The sequence below is a fragment of the Capra hircus genome, chromosome 9 (genome assembly GCF_001704415.2).
Source record: "Capra hircus breed San Clemente chromosome 9, ASM170441v1, whole genome shotgun sequence".
Classification (NCBI taxonomy): Eukaryota; Metazoa; Chordata; class Mammalia; order Artiodactyla; family Bovidae; genus Capra; species Capra hircus.
The window spans coordinates 51,209,179-51,229,418 of NC_030816.1; the positions used below are offsets into that span (position 1 = coordinate 51,209,179).

Sequence of the window (20,240 nt, forward strand, 5' to 3'; positions counted from 1 at the left end):
CATCTTCCATCCTCACACTATACTCACCTCCACAGTTACAAACATAGAGTAAGACTCAGAACCAGAGGCCCACGGGCGAATTATTTCTATTTTTTTTTGCTTGAGTTTATTCATCTGTAAATGGAGAATGTAACAATATCTGACTTGGAGGGTTCCTGAGAGGATTTAAGAAGTTAATGAAGCATATGAAGCCTGATTCAGGCAAATGCTCAATAAAGGTTAGTGATAATTAGTTACCAAGTTACCTCCTGGACATTTTTCTGATCTTAGCCTAAATGTCAGTTCCTCAGAACACTCTCTGACAATTCCCCAGATGTGGTCAGTTCCTCCTACACCTGCCCTCCCACCATCGTGGACTTCTTTCTTCACAGCATGCTTTGTAATTATATATGATTGATTTCTTTGCATACTTAAAAAAAAAATCCGATCAGTGTCCATATCCCTTTCAAGATAGTAAGTTCCATAAGGGCACAGGGGCTGGCCCAGCACATAGCAGGTGATTGATAAATGTTGAATGATTATGCTTGAGTAGTTTAGCCAGCTCTTTTTCAGATCAGACAAGATGTGTATGCCCTTCTTGTGGAGGAATCCATATGTCAAGGGGAGTCAAGCCCCAGTTCCCAACTCCCCTCTATCTAATTTCTTCAACAAGCTGGGTGGGGCTTGTAAAGCAGAATGAGCTGCTTGTTGAGAGAACAAGTGTGGCTGCAGCTCCCTTTCAATCTGGTGACCTTGGGAGAGACTCTTAGTTCCTAATGTATTTCCTAAATGTATTTCCTGTATTTGTAAAATAAGAGATTTGATCAGTGGTTGAAACCAACAGGGTTTAATTTTTTTTAAGCTGTGAGTATCTTCTGCATGCTAGAGATCTCCTGGCATAGCAAGCCATGAAGCAGGTGGGCCAAGAAGCACTCTGTGAGCAGGCAGTCAGGCCAGCTGCTGTCAAGAAGCATTCTGCAACCAGAGAGGTGAGTCACCAGCTCCTCAGCCACCTCTGTACCCAACCCGGACACATCGGCTGTCGCTTCTCTGGGGACTCTGGGGCCACCAACAGTCTCCATATCTGGACTATGTCCCTCTGTGTGGTATATGCTTTGATTTACTGCCCACATTCTTGCTCTTAGACATTCAGTGACCACCTGGAGGTCTAAAGAGACGATGCATCTCTGAGTGGTTCCCGAGTGGGCACCAACCCCCTGGAAGTCCAAGCCAGGCTGTGTGCCTCTACCCGGTCGCAACTGGCTGGGGCAATTACAGGAGCTTGGCAGGGTGGGAATGGGCTCATACACTCACTCACTTACTCAATAAACGTCTCCAAGCTCCAACAAGTCCTGGTGTGCTGGACTCCACTGCCCTGTGGGGCCAGGCCTGAGGGCTTTGCTTCACCTTGTGAGGCAAAGGCCACTCAGTGTGACAGAGCAGGGGACGGAGTGACACTCCTATGGTCTGGCACCCTCTTCTCTTCACAGAAGATTAACTCATGGCCGAGTATCCTTCCGGATACCAGGGTTCTTTCTTTAAAAAAATTTTATTGGAGTATAGTTGCTTCCCTGAAAGCTCAGTTGGTAAAGGATCCACCTGCAATGCAGGAGATCCCAGCTTGATCCCTGGGTTGGGAAGATCCCCTGGAGAAGGGAAAGGCTACCCACTCCAGTATTCTGGCCTGGAGAATCCCATGGGGTGTACAGTTCACGGGGCTGCAACGAGTCGGAGACGACTGAGTGACTTTCACTTTCACGGTTGCTTCACAATGTTGTGTTAGTTTCCGCCATAGAGCAAAGTGAATGAGCCACATGTGTACATACAGCCCCTCTTTTTTGGGATTTCCTTTTCATTTAAGTCACCACAGAGCACTGAGTAGCGTTCCCCATGACAAACAGGTTCTCATTAATTATCTGTTTTATACATAACAGTGTGCGTATGTCAATCCCAATCTCCCAGTTTATCCCAACCTCCTTTCCCCTCCTTGGGGTCCATGTGTTTGTTCTTAATGTCTATGTTTCCATTTCTGCTTTGCAAATAGGTTTATCTGTGCTATTCAGATACCAGAATTCTTTTTTTTTTGTTTTTTTTTTACAGTATAGAACAGTGTTTTATATAAAAATTAAAAACAAAATCCTAACAACACAGCTGTCCTCTGGTTCTATCACTGTGGCCTGTTAAAACACAGAGTCCAGACCCAGCAATCCCACCATTGGGCATGTGCCCTGAGAAAACCACAATTCTAAAAGACACATGTACCCCAATTTTCACTGTAACACTATACAATAGGCAGGACATGGAAGCAACCAAGATGTCCATTGACAGATGAATAGATAGAGAAGTTGTGGTACATTTATACAATGGAATATCACTCAGCTGTAAAAACAAATGAATTTGAGTCAGTTGTAGTGAGGTGGATGAACCTAGAGTCTCTTATACAGAGTAAAGTAAGTCAAAAAAACAAGCACCATACATTAACACATATATATGGAATCTAGAAGGTTCCACAGAAGTACACAGAAGAACTATACAAAAAAGATCTTCATGACCCAGATAACCACGATGGTGGGATCACTCACCTAGAGCCAGAAATCCTGGAATGTGAAGTCAAGTGGGCGTGAGGAAGCATCACTACGAACAAAGCTAGTGGAGGTGATAGAATTCCAGTTAAGCTATTTCAAATCCTAAAAGATGATGCTGTGGAAGTGCTGCACTCACTATGTCAAATTCGGAAAACTCAGCAGTGGCCACAGGACTGGAAAAGGTCAGTTTTCATTCCAATCCCAAAGAAAGGCAATGCCAAAGATTGTTCAAAGTACCATGCAATTGTACTCATCTCACATGCTAGCAAAGTAATGCTCACAATTCTCCAAGCTCAAAATGGTCAGTTCTCCAATGTTCAAAATTCTCCAAAGTTGGCATAAAACTCAACATTCAGAAAACTAAGATCATGGCAAATAGATGGGGAAACAGCGGAAACAGTGACAGACTTTATTTTTTTGGGCTCCAAAATCACTGCAGATGGTGACTGTAGCCATGAAATTAAAAGACACTTGCTCCTTGGAAGAAAAGCTATGACCAACCTAGATAGAATATTAAAAAACAGAGACATTACTTTGCCAAAAAAGGTCCATCTAGTCAAAGCTACGGTTTTTCCAGAGTCATGTATAGATGTCAGAGTTGGACCATAATGAAAGCTGAGCACCTAAAAATTGATGCTTTTGAACTGTGGTGTTGGAGAAGACTCTTGAGAGTCACTTGGGCTGCAAGGAGATCCAATCAGTCCATCCTAAAGGAAATCAGTCATGAATATTCATTGGTTGCTAAAGCTGAAACTGCAATACTCTGACCACCTGATATAAAGAACTGACTCATTGGGAAAGACCCTGATGCTGGGGAAAATTGAAGGCAGGAAGAGAAGGGGAAGGGGACGACAGAGGGTGAGATGGTTGGATGGCATAACTGACTCAATGGACATGAGCTTGAGGAGGGTCCAGGAGTTGGTGATGGACAGGGAAGCCTGGCATGCTGCAGTCCATGGGGTTGCAAAGAGTCAGACATGACTGAGTGACTGAACTGGGAACTGGGATGGAATCTAGAAAAATGATACTGATGAACCTAGTAGAGAACAAACTTGTGGACACAATGGAAGAAGGTAAGGGTGGGACGAATTGAGAAAGTAGCATTGACATATATACACTATCATGCATAAAATAGTTAGTGGGACGTTTCTAAATAACACACAGAGCCCAGCCTGGCTATTCTGTGATGATGCAGAGGGGTGGGATAAGGGTGGGGGGTGGGAAGCTCAAGAGGGAAGGGATATATAAAATTATGACTGATTTGTGTTGTTGTATGGCAGAAACCAACATATGATTGTAAAACAATTTTCCACCAATTAAAAATATGAAAAAAAAAAGACAAAAACTGCAGAGTCCAAAGGAATGGGACAGAGAGAGAATGATTTGCATTCTAACAGGCCTCTCTCTCTCTTTGTTTGTTTTAAGAGAAAACCAGCATTTAGTTGGAGAGGGCATTCCAGAGTGGTTGTGTACCCTGGGAAATGCTAGGTGTTTCTATTCAATGAGGGTCTGAGCAGCTGATTTCCACAAAGCATGAGCTTCAGCCACGCTGGTGAGCAGTGGAGCATGGGATGCATGATTCATATGAACTTATCTCCACTATTGATACTATGTGTAAAATAGATAACTAATGAGAACCTACCATACAGCAGAGGGCGCTCTAGTTAATGCACTGTGTTGACCCAGATGGGGAGGAAACCCAGAAGGGAGGGGAGAGATGTATTTGTGTGGCTGATTCACTTTGCTGTAGAGCAGAAACTAACACAACATTGTAAAGCAATTATAGTCCAATACAAATTAATTTAAAAAGTGAGCTTCTTTTAGAACCCAGAGGACTTCTAGTAAGAAAGCCAAAGTTCTGCTTCCATGGCGTGACAGAGCATTTGCAAATGTCCTTACGCACGAACCGTCAAAACCGACAATCCTACGAGTTTCTAGGCCTGAGAGAAATTTATAAACTGAGGACAAGCGATCTGAGAGAGGCATAGCCCAGCTGCTTGGGACAAAGCATCACACTCCCAGTTTCTTATCTTTTCAAGGTAAGAAGATACATTTGGTCATTTGTGTATTTAGGTCAGGTTCTCAAATTGAGCCTATACAACGCCTTAAAAAATTTGACAGCTATATTTATAAGAGTTAAAGTTTTAAAATAACCAGATCAGTCCCAAGATGGAGTCACTCATGCTAAGCTTCCCGTGAGTAAACCAGAACCACCTGTCTTCTGTGAGGCTCTCCCAAAACAGGCAGACCCAGACCCCCCAGTCTGTGCCCACAGGCCCCACACACAGGCTCCAAGACCTCCCTCTGTTCCACAGAAGGGAAGCTAATGTCAGCAAGGCCCAGGGCCAAAATCACTGCAGATGGTGACTGCAGCCATGAAATCAGAGGACATTTGCTTCTTGGCAGGAAAGCTATGACAAATCTAGACAGTGTGTTGAAAACTGGAGACATTACTTTGCCAACAAAGGTCTGTATAGTCAAGGCTGTGTTCTCCCCAGTGGTCACAGAGTTGTGAGAGCTGAACCTTAAAAGAAGGTGGAGTGCTGAAGAATCGATGTCTTGGAGCTGTGGTACTGGAGAAGACTCCTGAGAGTCCCTTGGACAGCAAGGAGATCAAACCAGTCAATCTTAAAGGAAATCAACCCTGAATACTCATTGGAAGGACTGATGCTGAAGCTGAAACCTCAGTATTTTGGTCATCTGATGCAAACAGCTGACCCATTGGAAAAGTCCCTGATGCTGGGAAAAATTGAGGGCAGATGGAGAAGAGGGCATCAGAGGATGAGATGGCTGGATGGCATCACTGATGCAATAGACATGAACTTGGGCAAACTTTGGGGAGATGGTAAGGGACAGGGAGGCATGGTGTGCTGCAGTCCATGGGGTCGAAAGAGTCAGACATGACTAGGCGACTGAACAATAGCAACAGCAGCCTCCTTGTTACTCCTCCTTTGGTCTTTAAGACTCTCTGGCCTCCTACAGGCCTTCCAAGCCTCTTTTCTCTCTGCCAGATGGGATGCTGCTCCATCCATGAGTTGCTGAATAAAAGCCTACTGATCAGTACATTGTAGAAAATTTTCTTTTAACAAACTTTAGGATTCATGGTTCAGTTTACAGAGCTTGAAAAAGAGTGAAAGTGAAGTCACTCAGTTGTGTCTGACTCTTTGTGACCCCATGGACTGTAGTCTACCAGGCTTCTCCATCCATGGGATTTTCCAGGCAAGAATACTGGAGTGGGTTGCCATTTCCTTCTCCAGGAGATCTTCCTGGCCCAGGGATTGAACCTGGGTCTCCCACATTGTAGGCAGATGCTTTACCATCTGAGCCACCAGGGAAGTCTGTTGACTTGGGAAATGGGTGGGAGAATCCATTCTAGGGAGAAACCATTTTCCATCTAGTGAATGCCCGTGAGAGGATGAGGGTCCAACAGGTTCCCCTAAAAGCTTAGAGAGGTTAAAAAAATTTTTTTAGATCAAAGTGAAATTAGCATGACAATATTTGGCAAATGGAAAAGAAAAAAAACTTACTTGCAGTCCCACTTCCATCCCATGTCAATAACCAATATAATTTCTGTGAATTAAAAAAAATGTATGTATGCAGAGAATACACTTGTGGTTGCCAGTGGGGTGGGGGTGGGGAGGGATGGATTGAGAGTGTGGGATTAGCAGATGCAAACTCTCATACATGATGGATGAACAAGGTGACACTGTAGCCCACAGGGAGCTATAGTCACCATCTTGTGATCAATCATTACAGAAAAGAATATGAAAAAGAATGTATACGTATGTATCACTGAATCACTTTGCTGTACAGCAGAAATTAATACAACATTGCAAATCCACTATCCTTCAATTAAAAAAATGTACGTCTATGGATCGCTAAGAGGGGGAAATGGGTGGCAGAATCCATTCTAGGGAGAAACCGTTTTCTGTCTAGTGAATGCCTGTGAGAGGATGAGGGTCCAACAGGCTCCCCTAATGATGACTTGGGTCCCTGTCCCTCGCCTTCTCCCCATGGGGAGGTGAGGCAGACTTGCCTGGAAAGAGGGTCCCTGACAAAGACAGGGATGTGGCAGGGCAGGGGTGTATGCAGAGAGCTTATTTTTTTGCATAAAAATAGTGGGAGACATTTGAGTTTCAGGAGGTAGCCTTGGATAAGCGGTGTGCAGACAGGAGGAACAACAGGAGAACATGGAATGGGAGGTCGGTGAGAATGGGGAGGAGGGTGGGCTGGGGAAGAAAGTCGGCCAGTGAGGCATGCCCTGAGGTGCTGCTGACATGGAAAGCGAGGCTGCACAGTGGCGGGTCCCCTGCAGGGCCTGGCAGACTTGAAAAGAAGCTGCCTTGTGTGGATGGAGTTCACAGGGATCAAGAAGAAAGGTCACTTTTCCATATTTGGGTCTGTGCTTCATGCATAAGAATGGTTTGAAAGAGGCAAGAACAGAGGAGACACAAGAAAGAATTAGGACCAAGGGGATCAGGAAAAATACAGGCTCCCCAAGGAATGATCAGATTTTGGGGGAAGAGGGTAAGAAGAGCTCCAGTGTTCCCTAAGTTTTGTAGGATAAAGAGTCTTTCCATTTATTAGAGGGAGGAGTAACCGTATAAATTTGTTTGGAGTTACAAGTGTCAAGGGGCTTCCCAGGTGGTGCTAGCGGTAAAGAACCTGCCTGCTAGTGCAGGAGACATAAGAGATGCCGGTTCAATCCCTGGGCCAGGAAGATCCCCTGGAGGAGGGCACGGCAACCCACTCCAGTATTCTTGCCTGGAAGATCCCATGGACAGAGAAGCCTGGAGGAATATAGTCCATGGGGTCGCAAAACAGTTGGACAGGACTGAAGCAACTTGGCACATGTACACAAATGTCAAATTACTACAATCTGGGTAAGAAAATTCTGTATAGTTATAAAAATTTTTTGTATCTTCCTCTTTTTCATTTAAAATGAAATTGTATACATTTTCCTATGTTACAGAATATTAGAGAATTGACATTTTTTTCTTGGACCCACAATGCTCTGGGGTCCAGTTCTGTTACTATACAATCTTATTTAATCCCTACAACATTCTCTGAGGTAGTCAAATCATTGCAACTATTTTTTAAAATAAAAAGCTGAAGCCTAGAGTGGTTAAGACATGTCCAAAGTTGGACAGGACTTTCCAGGAGGAGCCAGTGGTAAAGAACCTGCCTGCCAATGCAGGAGACTTAAGAGATGTGGGTTTGTTCGATCTCTGGGTTGGGAAGATCCCCTGGAGGAAGGCATGGCAACCCACTCCAGTATTCTTGCCTGGAGAATCCCATGGACAGAAGAGCCTAGCAGGCTATGGTTCATAGGGTCACAAAGAGTCAGACACGCATGCATGCAACGTTGTCCAGCCAGCAGTGACTAACCCCAGGAGGGAGACTGGATCCATCAGAGTGCAAAAGCCCTTTCCACAACCCCATGATGCTTGCCAGAGAGATCAGAGAATTGACATCCATCTCCAAGACCATCAAGAGCAAAAATCAGAACAATAGGAATGTAAAAGATTCTTCTCTCCTCCAGGAAAGAAATTTGACTCTGTGATAGGAGTAGGCTTTCTATTTCACAATATGTAGTTGGCCATCAGCTTTCCTACAACTCAGCCTGCAAAACGACGTGATCCTCTTCTATATTAACAGCTCTTCTTTTCACTTTGGGGGCTTGGCTCATCCCACTTCGCCTTGGAAAGCACTTCCATGAGATGCTACTAAAACCGATCAGTGTTCAGTTCAGTTCAGTTCAGTCGCTCAGTCGTGTCCGACTATTTGCGACCCCATGAATTGCAGTACGCCAGGCCTCCCTGTCCATCACCAACTCCCGGAGTTCACTCACACTCACGTCCATCGAGTCAGTGATGCCATCCAGCCATCTCATCCTCTGTCATCCCCTTCTCCTCCAGCCCCCAATCTCTCCCAGCATCAGAGTCTTTTCCAATGAGTCAACTCTTAGCATGAGGTGGCCAAAGTATTGGAGTTTCAGCTTTAGCATCATTCCTTCCAAAGAAATCCCAGGGTTGATCTCCTTCAGAATGGACTGTTTGGATCTCCTTGCAGTCCAAGGGACTCTCAAGAGTCTTCTCCAACACCGCAGTTCAAAAGCATCAATTCTTCGGCACTCAGCCATCTTCACAGTCCAACTCTCATATCCCTATATGACCACTGGAAAAACCATAGCCTTGGCTAGATGGACCTTTGTTTGCAAAGTAATGTCTCTGCTTTTGAATATGCTATCTAGGTTGATCATAACTTTTCTTCCAAGGAGTAAGTGTCTTTTAATTTCATGGCTGCAATCACCATCTGCAGTGATTTTGGAGCCCAGAAAAATAAAGTCTGACATTGTTTCCACTGTTTCCTCATTTATTTCCCATGAAGTGATGGGACCAGATGCCATGATCTTCGTTTTCTGAATGTTGAGCTTTAAGCCAACTTTTTCACTCTCCTCTTTCACTTTCATCGAGAGGCTTTTTAGTTCCTCTTCATTTTCTGCCATAAGGGTGGTGTCATCTGCATTTCTGAGGTTATTGATATTTCTCCCAGCAATCTTGATTCCAGCTTGTGCATCTTCCAGCCCAGCGTTTCTCATGATGCACTCTGCATATAAGTTAAATAAGCAGGGTGACAATATACAGCCTTGATGTACTCCTTTCCTATTTGGAACCAGTCTGTTGTTCCATGCTCAGTTCTAACTGTTGCTTCCTGATCTGCATACAGGTTTCTCAAGAGGCAGGTCAGGTGGTCTTGTATTCCCATCTCTTTCAGAATTTTCCACAGTTGATTGTGATCCACACAGTCAAAGGCTTTGGCATAGTCAATAAAGCAGAAATAGATGTTTTTCTGGAACTCCCTTGCTTTTTCAATGATCCAGCGGATGTTGGCAATTTGATCTCTGGTTCCTCTGCCTTTTCTAAAACCAGCTTGAACATCTGGAAGTTCACAGTTCACGTATTGCTGAAGTCTGGCTTGGAGAATTTTGAGCATTACTTTACTAGCATGTGAGATGAGTGCAATTGTGCGGTAGTTTGAACATTCTTTGGCATTGCCTTTCTTTGGGATTGGAATGAAAACTGACCTTTTCTAGTCCTGTGGCCACTGCTGAGTTTTCCAAATTTGCTGGCATATTGAGTGCGGAACTTTCACAGCATCATCTTTCAGGAGTTGAAATAGCTCAATGCCATCACCTCCACTAGCTTTGTTAGTAGTGATGCTTCCTAAGGCCCACTTGACTTCACATTCCAGGATGTCTGGCTCTAGGTGAGTGATCACACCATCGTGATTATCTTGGCTGTGAAGATCTTTTTTGTACAGTTCTTCTGTGTATTCTTGCCACCTCTTAATATCTTCTGCTTCTGTTAGGTCCATACCATTTCTGTGTTATGCGGCTGCAAAAATCATTAGCCAGAAGGCTCTGGTTTCGCTCTGTGAAGGATGTTGGTGCTGAGATTGGAAGTTGACTGAGGGGTCCTGAGTAGTGACCCCCAGAAGGAGTGAGTCCCTGTGCCTGGTGGCCATCATCTCTGAAGCTACCAGCCATACCTCTGCCCTGTGGCTGGTTCTTCCAGTTCACTCAGACCCACACATCCTCAGTTCTATGGATGCCCAAAGGAAGTGTTCTTTGTTGAAGAGTGTTTCCATATCGTGTAGGTGTAGTAAGTAATAAGACTCCTTTTTTGTTCTAAAAGGCAAGATTATCTAAACTACAAGAGTGAAAAGCAATGGTGACATGAACAATGATTGCAAAGCACAACCAAATCTCTTGCCCTCTTTCACTTATTCTAATGAAGCAGGGATGGGTCCACCCCCGCACAGTGCATACCCGGCTGCTGGCTGCAGTGGGAAGAACAAACACTAGCCTTCATGGTTTTGTTTATACTTAAAACTGTGAACTTCTTTTATTTTGAGAACAAAATACTGTGTGCATTAAAATCGCTTATGTTCTCTTAAGTCAATGACAAGGCTCGGATTTCATATTTGAAATGTGTGGTGAAATCCAGAAGCAACACAAATTAAGTACTTAATGAAAAAAACACTTCAAATAAAGAAATCTTGCTTAAAAATTTTTTTGGGGGGTGTGTGGGGTGAGGTGGGGGTTGTGCTACGTGGCATGTAGAATCTTAGTTTCCCAACCAGGGATTGAACCTGGGTCCCCTGCAGAGTCCTAACCACTGGACTGCAAGGGAATTCCAAAGAAATGTTACTTTTAAAGGAGCCACATCTGTTGGCATTCACTCAACAGTCCTGGGCACCTGTCTTCCTTGAATCAGCTACAGACCTGGTGGTGAGTGCAATGAGTGTTCCCACGCTAAGGGAGAGAAGTGGTGCCTGCTGGGCTGGGAGGGGTGGAGGTTCACCAGACTGAGGTTTCAGTGAGGCTGCAGGCAGCTTGCTGAAGAATGAGGTAAGAGCGCCTTACGGGAAGGAGGGAGTGGGGTTGTGGGGATGAGCAATTCAGGATGATGACTAGGTCTCATCAGCCTGCGACTCCAGAAGTGAAGTTGCTAAAAAAGAGGTGACAGTCACAAGTTGATAGGATCAAGAATCTCTGAACAGAAGGGATTGTCGACTTAAAACTTGTAACTCTTTAACTCTGCAGATGGAGAAACAGATACCTACACTCACCAAAGCCACAGCTAACCAGACAGACTTGCATGATTCAAACTACAGTTGAAATAGTGGGAGGCACACAGAGCCACAGCCTCTTAGGAGCCTGTCTGCTTTCAAGGGTCACACACGGAGGAGTCCTCTGTCACACCTGCCACATCTTTCAGTCTGAACGTATTTTAATTCTTTTTTTCTCCCAAGGCAAATGCACAGACCAGCTCATATCTCCAGGGTTTAATTCCTTTAGAGAAGACGTCTGCATTCTAGCCCTTGTCCTTGTAGCCCTGACATTTTGCAAAGCTGGTCAGGAAAGTTCTCTCATCTTCATCCTGACATAAGCGTGGTGAGGCAATACCAGGGTGGTCTGGTCTGCACGTGCATGGCGGCTGTCATCCAAAGCACCTGCAGTGGTGTTCAGTATTTGGAGGGAAACTGTTTATGCACTGTTTGGACCATTTTGGCCTGCCTCATTTAAAGCTGAGTTTTAAAAAATATGGACAAGACAAACCTCTTTAGTAAGTGGTTACAGCATTTAAAAGAATTAAACAACAGAACATAAAATATCAGGTACAATCTAGACGCTTTGTGAAACTGTTTTAGGTGAGTGTGTGAGTGTGTGTGTTGGGTCTTGTGTGTGCTGAAATGGCTCTCAGGAGACTTAAGATCACAAATGATGCACTGTTGTTGTTGTTATTTAGTTGTTCAGTTGTGTCCGACTCCTTGTGACCCCATGGACTGTAGCCTGCCAGGCTCCTCTGGCCATGGGATTCTCCAGGCACGAATACTGGAGTGGGTTGCCATTTCCTTCTCCAGGAAATGATGCATTATTTTAACCCTAATTTGATTAATCAAGCATATCTAACTTGATGCTAATTCTTTTGTCTTTTTCTTGGCTTGTTGGACCTTAGTTCCTGGAGCAGGAATTGAACCCAGGCCCTTAGTGGTGAAAGTGCAGAGTTCTAACCACTGGGTCGCTAGGGCATTCCTAACTTTATGCTAATTCTCAAGGCAATGTAGTGAAGGGCTGTGTTTTGTTGTTGTTGTTCTGTTTTCTGTTTGCTTTATAAGGTTGGGAAAATTTATTTAAAGAAGCAAACATATCTCATTTCCTATTGTGTCCTAGAATTCCCTTTAATTGTTAAGTTCATTCCTCACAATGATGAATGTCCAAATTGAACATTTTCATGAGAACAATTTAATCTTGGTAAGCAATCATGAAATGTGAGATAAAATACTAACTCTACAGGTAGTTTTTTCTTAAGACTATAATTATCTACTTCAAAGTTTGTAGATAAATAGTGTTATTTTTATCCCCAAATCTTTCTTTCATCCAGTCATTCATCATTTATCATCTCCTTAGCAGAAGACACATTCTCTTTTGCAGGATCTCATTGGCTGGAACCAAAGTGACAGGAACAAAACAACAGGCTGCGGAATTAATGGGAGGCAGAGCACAGCCATTCAGCCTTTTCAGGCCCAGCAGGGCTCACTGACTGACGGCTGTGTACCAAGGCTGTGGATGATGGCTGGGCCTTCAGAGAGTCTAAGGCAAGTCAGAGGGAGTGTGGCAATGCCTTCAACATCTGAGAGGTGGCATCGGATTCCTTTAATTCTTCTTGCCCATTTGGCCATAGCTCATTGAAAACTCAGCTATTCAAAATATAGCCTAGCTATACTATGAAGCAATTATTTAAGTGGGTGGTAATTGGCACTTAAAAAGTGAAAAAGTAGACGTTTTCCCTGGAGTTCCAGTAGTTAAGAACTCGCCTGCCAATGTAGGGGACACGGGTTCAATCCCTGGTCCAGGAAGATCCCATATGCCCCAGAGCAACTAAACACTCATGTCGAAACTACTGGACCCACACACTCTAGAGCCTGTGCTTCACCACAAGAGAGGCCACCACAGTGAGAAGCCTGAGCACTGCGCCTAGTGAGCAGCCCCTGCTCGTGGCCGCAGCTAGAGAAAGCCCTGTCGCAGCAATGAAGACCCAGCACAGCCAATGAATTAAAAAAGGTGAAACAGAACAGAAAATATCAGGGCGCACCCCAGGTGCCTTGGGAAATGTTTCATTCAGTGCACGTGTGTGTGTGAGCATGCATTGGGTCCTCGTGAGCAACACCCTTCTTACTATGGATCACAGTCAAACGACTCTGAAGCCACTGCTCTGCCAGATGCAGGGGTGGGATGCATCTAGTTCTTACTGTGTGTCCTGAGGCGCTGATGCTGCCTCAGAGGGAAGCTAAGAAAAGACCCAGGGACACGACCGAAGTGAGAACCTAAGCTCCAGGCCCTGTTTTGAGGCACTTCACCAACATCCACTCACACACACATGAAGCCACAGCAATGCTTTATAACTGACCCTCATCCTAGCAATGAGGGAGGTCAGGCTGACAGGAGCCCACCCCTTGTCAGTAGTCTAGACCGTCCACATCAGAGTCTTAACCTCCACCCAGGGTTGCCCGATGACCTGCTCCAGTGGGGGTTTTCTTGGTGTTGGCATCCTCAGTCTAGCCAACTCCCCCGTCTTGAATTACTTAAGTGGCTCTCAGATGCTTGATGGCAAAGTCACCTGCACTAAGAAAGCTGGCATCTCTGTCAGCATCCTCACCATCTTCATCACACTCACATTTTGTCTGCAACCTGCCTGCAGTTATTCCCACCCAATGTGGTAAATCAACTGTATTTCAATACAAAAAATTTTTTAAAGTCTCTTTGAGTAAGATTTACACATTATCACTCAGTGTGTATCACTTATATACATTATTGCATGTATTAATACATATTATACTTCATATCAACATATATTGTCTAACCCTCCCGGGACCATTACCTGTGTAGAGAAACGTGTTGGAATGTCCTCCCACCACCACATCCACGCCCTTCACTTTCTGAGCAATGAGTTTATCCACTTCAAAACCAGAGTGTCCCAGTGCAATAATTTTGTTCACGTTTAGAGTTTTTAACTTATCTACTTCAGGTTGCAATGCAGCGATTTCATCTTCGAATACTAAATTCGTTCCTAAGGAAGAAAATAAAATGGACACTTATTCAACAATAGCTTTTTAAAAAATCATATTGCTTATTATATAAGCATATCAAGTAAAAACACCTTACTGCCTAAAGTTCTTAAATTTTCAAGACCAAAACTTGTTTATAAATTCAGTGTAATATCTCTACAAAGCCAATAAAAATTCACACCAATATTCTCACTTACATTCCCTTAAGTTGCACTGGGGCTTCCCTGGTGACTCAGAAGATAAAGAATCTGCCTGCAACATAAGAGATCTGGGTTCAGTCCCTGAGTTGGGAAGATCCCTTGGAGAAGGAAATGGCAACCCATTCCAGTATTCTTGCCTGGAAAATTCCAGGGACAGAGGAGCCTGGCAGGCTACAGTTTATGGGGTCACGAGGAGTCAGACAGGACTGAGAGTCTAAGACACACACACACAAGGTGGCCTGTTGGTTTAAGGCTGCGGATGATACTATGTTGCTCGAGTTCAATCTCAAACTGTGAGCAGGGTTCAGATTTGTAATCTCTCTATTTCTTTAATCTATTTGTATTTTTATCCAGACTTCCATTAGGTCAACACAAAGCACGCCTGAGCACATAAACATGTTGGACTGTATACATGCCAAGTCATTATGCTATACACCTTAGTGTGGATCAATCATATCTCAATAAAACTTAAAAAAAAAAAAGATTAGCTACTGTATGGCTTTGTTTGCAAGTTCAGCACAATCAGTCTTCAGACTTGAAACTCTTGTCAGCGACTAGTCCTTGAATTGACGCCACTGACAACACTGTCTTGCCCACCGGATAAGGTCAGTGTTACAGCATCGCTGAGCACTGATTAGACTGGGTTCTCATCCGAGGACTGCTGGCCCTGGGAGCCTTGCATCCCTCCCAGGAGGCTCACCCCCTACACAGTGGGAGCTGAAGCTTGCCTGCTAGTGCGGCTGGCGAGTGTGGGTGTGATCGCACAGCTGGGTGCTGTGTGCTGCAGGCTCGCATTACCCAGTGTGGTAAGCCCACCAGGCTCTCCCTTTGTCCCCGTCCTGCAGTCAAATCGCAGCATGGCTGGAGGGCTTACAGCTCTGACTGGCATAGACAGGACTACAAACACAGATACGCTGCCCTGAAGTCACAGCAAGCCAGCTGTGACTCCAGATCTTCCAGAGGATCTGGATTCCCTTATGCTGGAACCAACCCTAAAACAAAAATGCCAAAAGTTGAATCAGTCTCCTAACAACTTTTCAAAACCCAGGAGTCTGTTATCTCCAGTTTGAAAAGTATTCATCTAAGGAGCTGTGAGACGGTTAAACATATCACTTCTGAAGCTGTGGTGTTTGGGGGTCTCTGAGTGTTCCAGGAGGGAACTCTGGAGTCCCTCGAATTAGTTAAGATGATTTGGGCCAAAGAGCATGGCAAATAAACAGCAAGGTTGATGGTAAAGCTAGGGGTACCCCAGACCAACAGCCTGAAAACATGGTTCACAGATATGGATGGGATCTGCATTGCTGCCAGTAGCTCACAGGGCAGCTCTTGATTTTTAACTGTTAAAAATCAAGAGTTATAACAGCTTGGCCCTCACTGTCTGCCATGAAGCCATTAAGAATCATCTGATTATTCTTGCCAGTCACCCCAAGAAGCTCCAGGTTCCCAGGTCACCCTCAGTGCTGTGTCAACACTGATCCTCTCACTGATCTCCCCTTAAAACAATGAGGTGCACCCTCCCCATGCCACACTGCTGCTTAATTTCTCTCTGTGGCACTCACCACCTTCTGGTGCACCAAACATTCTCCTCATCTACTTCTTTTCCCACTAAATGGGAAGCTCCAGTGGGCAGGGCTTCTTGGGGTCAGTATCTCTGATGCCAAGAACACTGCCAGGAACAGAGGTAGGCTCCCAGAGGGAATGAATGAATGAGTGAGTAACTGAATGGATGTTTGCTGAGACTTATGCTTCATCCTCTGCTTCAGTGTGGTGGACAGGAAAGAACAAAAAGTCAAGAGAAAGGCCTCTGACGACAAAGAAATGTATTCTCCTAACACATCAGAAACCTCACATGATTGATCATCCCACATACAGAAGGCATGGGATTTATTTCAGGATAATATGAAGGGAAAAGTGCAAGTGTTAGTCGCTCAGTCATGTCCGACTCTTTGCAGCCCCACAGACTGTAGCAATCAGGCTCTTCTGTCCATGGGATTCTCCAGGCAAGAATACTGGAGTGGGTTGCCATGCCCTCCTCCAGGGATCTTCCCAACCCAGGGACTAAACCTGCATCTCTCCTGCATTGCAGGTGGATTCTTTACCATCTGAGCCACCAGGGAGTGAGAGGAATTTCATTATCTAAATAATGAAATTATGCTCATGGGCACCCAGGCCACCAGGACTGAAGGATTGAGGCTGGATATTTGGGGCCAGAGATCTATAGGAGGAGCCAGGCTGCTGAGCCTGTGGTCTTGGGAGAAGCAAGCGTCCCCTGAGACACTGCTGCACCCCTGCCCAGCTCCTGCACTGGTCCCTACATGATGCAGCCCCTCTCTCCTGGGAGATGCTGGAAAGAGTGTGGTCCTTTCAGCTCTCATGTCTTTTGTAACCTGGTAAAGTGCCATCAGGGTCCCAGCAAGGCTAGTCCCTGCCCCCTGTCTCTCCACCATCCGCCTCTTCTATCTTTTTATTGGTGACTATTTCTAAGAACAATTTTTAAAGTCTTTATTGAATTTGTTACAATATCGCATCTGTTTTGTGCTTTGTGCTTAATCGCCCAGTTGTGTCCAACTCTTTGTGACCCCGTGGACTGTAGCCCGCCAGGCTCCTCTGTCCATGGGATTCTCCAGGCAAGAAAACTGGACTGGGTTGCCATTTCCTTCTCAGGGGATCTTCCCAACGCAGGAATTGAACCCAGGTCTCCCACGTTGCAGGTGGATTCTTTACTGTCTGAACCACCAGGGAAGTATCTGTTTTACATTTTGTTTTTTTTGGCCATGAGGCACATGCGATGTTAGTTCCTCAACCAGGGATGGAACCCATACCTCCTTCATGGGAAAGTGAACCATTGGACCATTAGGGGAGTCTCTTTATTGCTGACTATGAAAGAAGGGATGAATGCTTTTCTCCAAATCATGCTGAACTCCTCAGCCCAACAATCCAGTCCTCACCCCACTTTCCAGCTTTCTCTTAGAATCCATGTTCCAGGAAACTAAACACTTACCACTTTGGGATTGTGGCCCTACACCCGCCTGCTCGCGTGTGTTCATTCCACAGCTTGCACTGGGAAGCCCCCTGTGCTGGCACCAAGCAGGTCCCTGCCCTTGGCAGCGTGGGTCCCAGCAGATGACTCTGACCTCACTTCTGGAATGCCCTTTGCCCCAGAATTCTTCACACACCTTAGAGGGGGCCAAGGAGGGCCATCCTGCCCTTCACTCACCAGACCGTCTTCCCTCCCTCCCTGACTTTGTTAGTGACATTTAATTAGATTCTACCTTTAATGAACTCAAATCCCCCTGGATGGAACATTATGGAGACACATAACTATTCTGTTATTCAACATGTCCACATCTTTAGTCAGAGAACCTGAGCTGGCCCCTCTATTAGGTTCCAGATGTTCACTGAGAACAGACTAGCTCTGTCCTCAGGCTGCTCCCAAGGAAGCCCAGAGTGAGGACAAATGTGATCAGGGGAGGCATTTTCAGGGGGTGCTGGGGACCCACAGCAGGAGTCTCTCACCAGAGGGCGACCTGTGGCAACGGGGCCTAAGGACCCCAGCCCCACCCATATCGGTGATTGGTTCACTGTATAATTGCCCCCCTCGCCTCTGGGCAGGAAGGCCCAAGGGGGCCCAGATAGAAGGTGCCCTGAACCCGGGAAGGGCTGATCGCCTTGCTGTAAGCGGCGGGGCAGAAGGGCCGGAGCCTTGCTGGCGGTGGAGAGAAGCCCGAGACTGCACTGGGTACCTCCAGTGGGGCCACATCCTTTTCAGTCAGAAGAGCACTCATATAGCTCTTCAAAAGCCAGTAATTCATGAGGTCTGCAGGTGCCTGCTGTGGCATTTTCACAATGATTTCAGCCACACCCATGGACCACGTGCAAAGGCTTGGGGGAGCGATGTCACCTGGTGCCTGGGGTGCCTGACGAACCCCAGGTCCCCAGCCGTGGAGAGCAGCCCAGCCCTGCTTCCGAGCTCGCAGGATCCTCTCCTTACCCCTGAGCCACTCAGGGTCAAGTGCATTGACTTTTGTGTCGTTTCTGATGGCCTGCAACCACTTTAACAGCAACAGTAAACACACGACATTTCTAACTGTCATTTTCGAAGATTTCCTTTATCAGTTTGTTCTTGCCCCAAACCCTTGTTTCCTTTTTTTCTTCAAATATGGAAAGAAAACTGACTTGGATAATTTAGAAAAATCTTCCCAGGTGACACATTGGTAAAGAATTTGCCTGCCATTACAGGAGACGCAAAGAGATGTGGGTTTGATCCCTGGGGGGGGAAGATCCCCTGGAGAAGGAAATGACAACCCACTCCAGTATTCTTGCCTGGAGGATCCCACAGACAGAGGAGGCTGGCGGACTATAGTCCACGGGTCTGCAAAGAGTCTGACATGACTGAGTGACTCACTTGCAATTTAGGAAAAACATCTTTTTGTTTTCACTGCCAAACCATTCCTGTAAAAGTGACTCAAAAATGTTTTTTGAATGGTCTTCGGGTTATACAGATATATGTGTGTGTATATATGGCTATAGCAGATATACATATCTATCTGTTGTATGATACACATATACACACACAAGACCATTCAAGAATATATATATGTATATATCTCCCAGAAAGCCAGATATAACAAAGCCATTAAAACAAGAGATAATGAAAAAGGGAGCTAACTAGACATAGAATAATCATACTAGAAAGAAGGAAGACAGGGTAAAACCCTGGCTCTGGGCTCCCTGGTTCCAAAGAAAAAAGGGCGTGAGTTACGTGACTCTCATTTTCCAATAAATGACTCCTTCTGACATCAGCACTGGATATAAATGGCCCTCTCATCCAAATTCTGAATGTGCTGAATTAAGCAATGTTACTGTTGGTGTCAACAATTCACTGAGCAGGAAAGCAAGGGTCTTTAAGAAGTTACTTAGGGCAACTGGAAGCCACTAGATTGGTGTTTCAATGTCATCCACACGTGTCCAACACCACACACTGTTTCTACTTTAACCAACCATCCAGAAAAGTAATGCCACACTCTGATTTAGTGGCACCTATTTTCAAGCAATGAGTGCTGTAAAAGAAGCGAATACCTGGATTTGAGAGGAAAGGGGTTTCCTTTGAAGTGTATCCAACAATTCCCACAACTTCATTACCAACAGGAAGAATTTTATATGGTGAATAAAGTCCTGAAATTTTAGATGCTAGAGGCCCCTTGGCTTTAATGTTTGCGCTCAGAATTGAAAAATTGACCTTTTTGAGTAGTGGATCAATCAGGCCTTCCACACCATTATCAAATTCGTGATTTCCCAGTGCCTGGTGGAAAGGGAAAAGAGAAAAAGAATTAGGTACTCTGTAATTGCCAGTAAAAACATACTACAGAGAATATTACCTTGGGGAATTCCCTGCTGGTTCACTGGTTAGGACTCCATGCTTTCACTGTGGAGGACACGGGTTCAATTCCTGGTCAGGGAACTAAGATCCCACAAAGCATACAGCACAGCCGAAAAACAAACAAACAAAAAAGACCTTAACACAGGGTTCTGAAAACTGGAGAAGCTCTAGGAAGCTGACTGTATGACTGATGCCTTCCTCAGGCTCAGAGATTTTACTCTGGGGCCCTGAGGTCAGGCCCAGGGGCATTCAGATCACCAGGTAGATTTCAGAACCCCTGGCCTCACATCACCTGCTGAGGTGACGTCAATGTGTGTGGAAGGCACTCGCAGACAGGTCAGTGTCCTCTGCCTCCAGGTCTGAAGCAGGTTGAGAGTCTGCATTTACCAGGCTCTGTCCAGTCCCTTCTCTCATAAGCCCACATCTCAATTCACCAAACCAATCATTCCATTCCTATATGCC

At 45.2% G+C, this 20,240-nt stretch overlaps 1 protein-coding gene across 1 annotated transcript in view; it reads right to left on the reverse strand.

Annotated features, from left to right (window-relative positions):
- NT5E (5'-nucleotidase ecto) overlaps positions 1-20,240 on the reverse strand; it is a 65,920-nt gene that overhangs the window by 17,673 nt on the left and 28,007 nt on the right. The window contains exons 2-3 of the mRNA XM_005684823.3: positions 19,478-19,700; positions 14,012-14,200 (exon numbers count right to left, since the gene is read on the reverse strand). Of these exons, the coding sequence (XP_005684880.2) occupies positions 14,012-14,200; positions 19,478-19,700 (412 nt within the window). The remainder of the gene's footprint in view (positions 1-14,011; positions 14,201-19,477; positions 19,701-20,240) is intronic.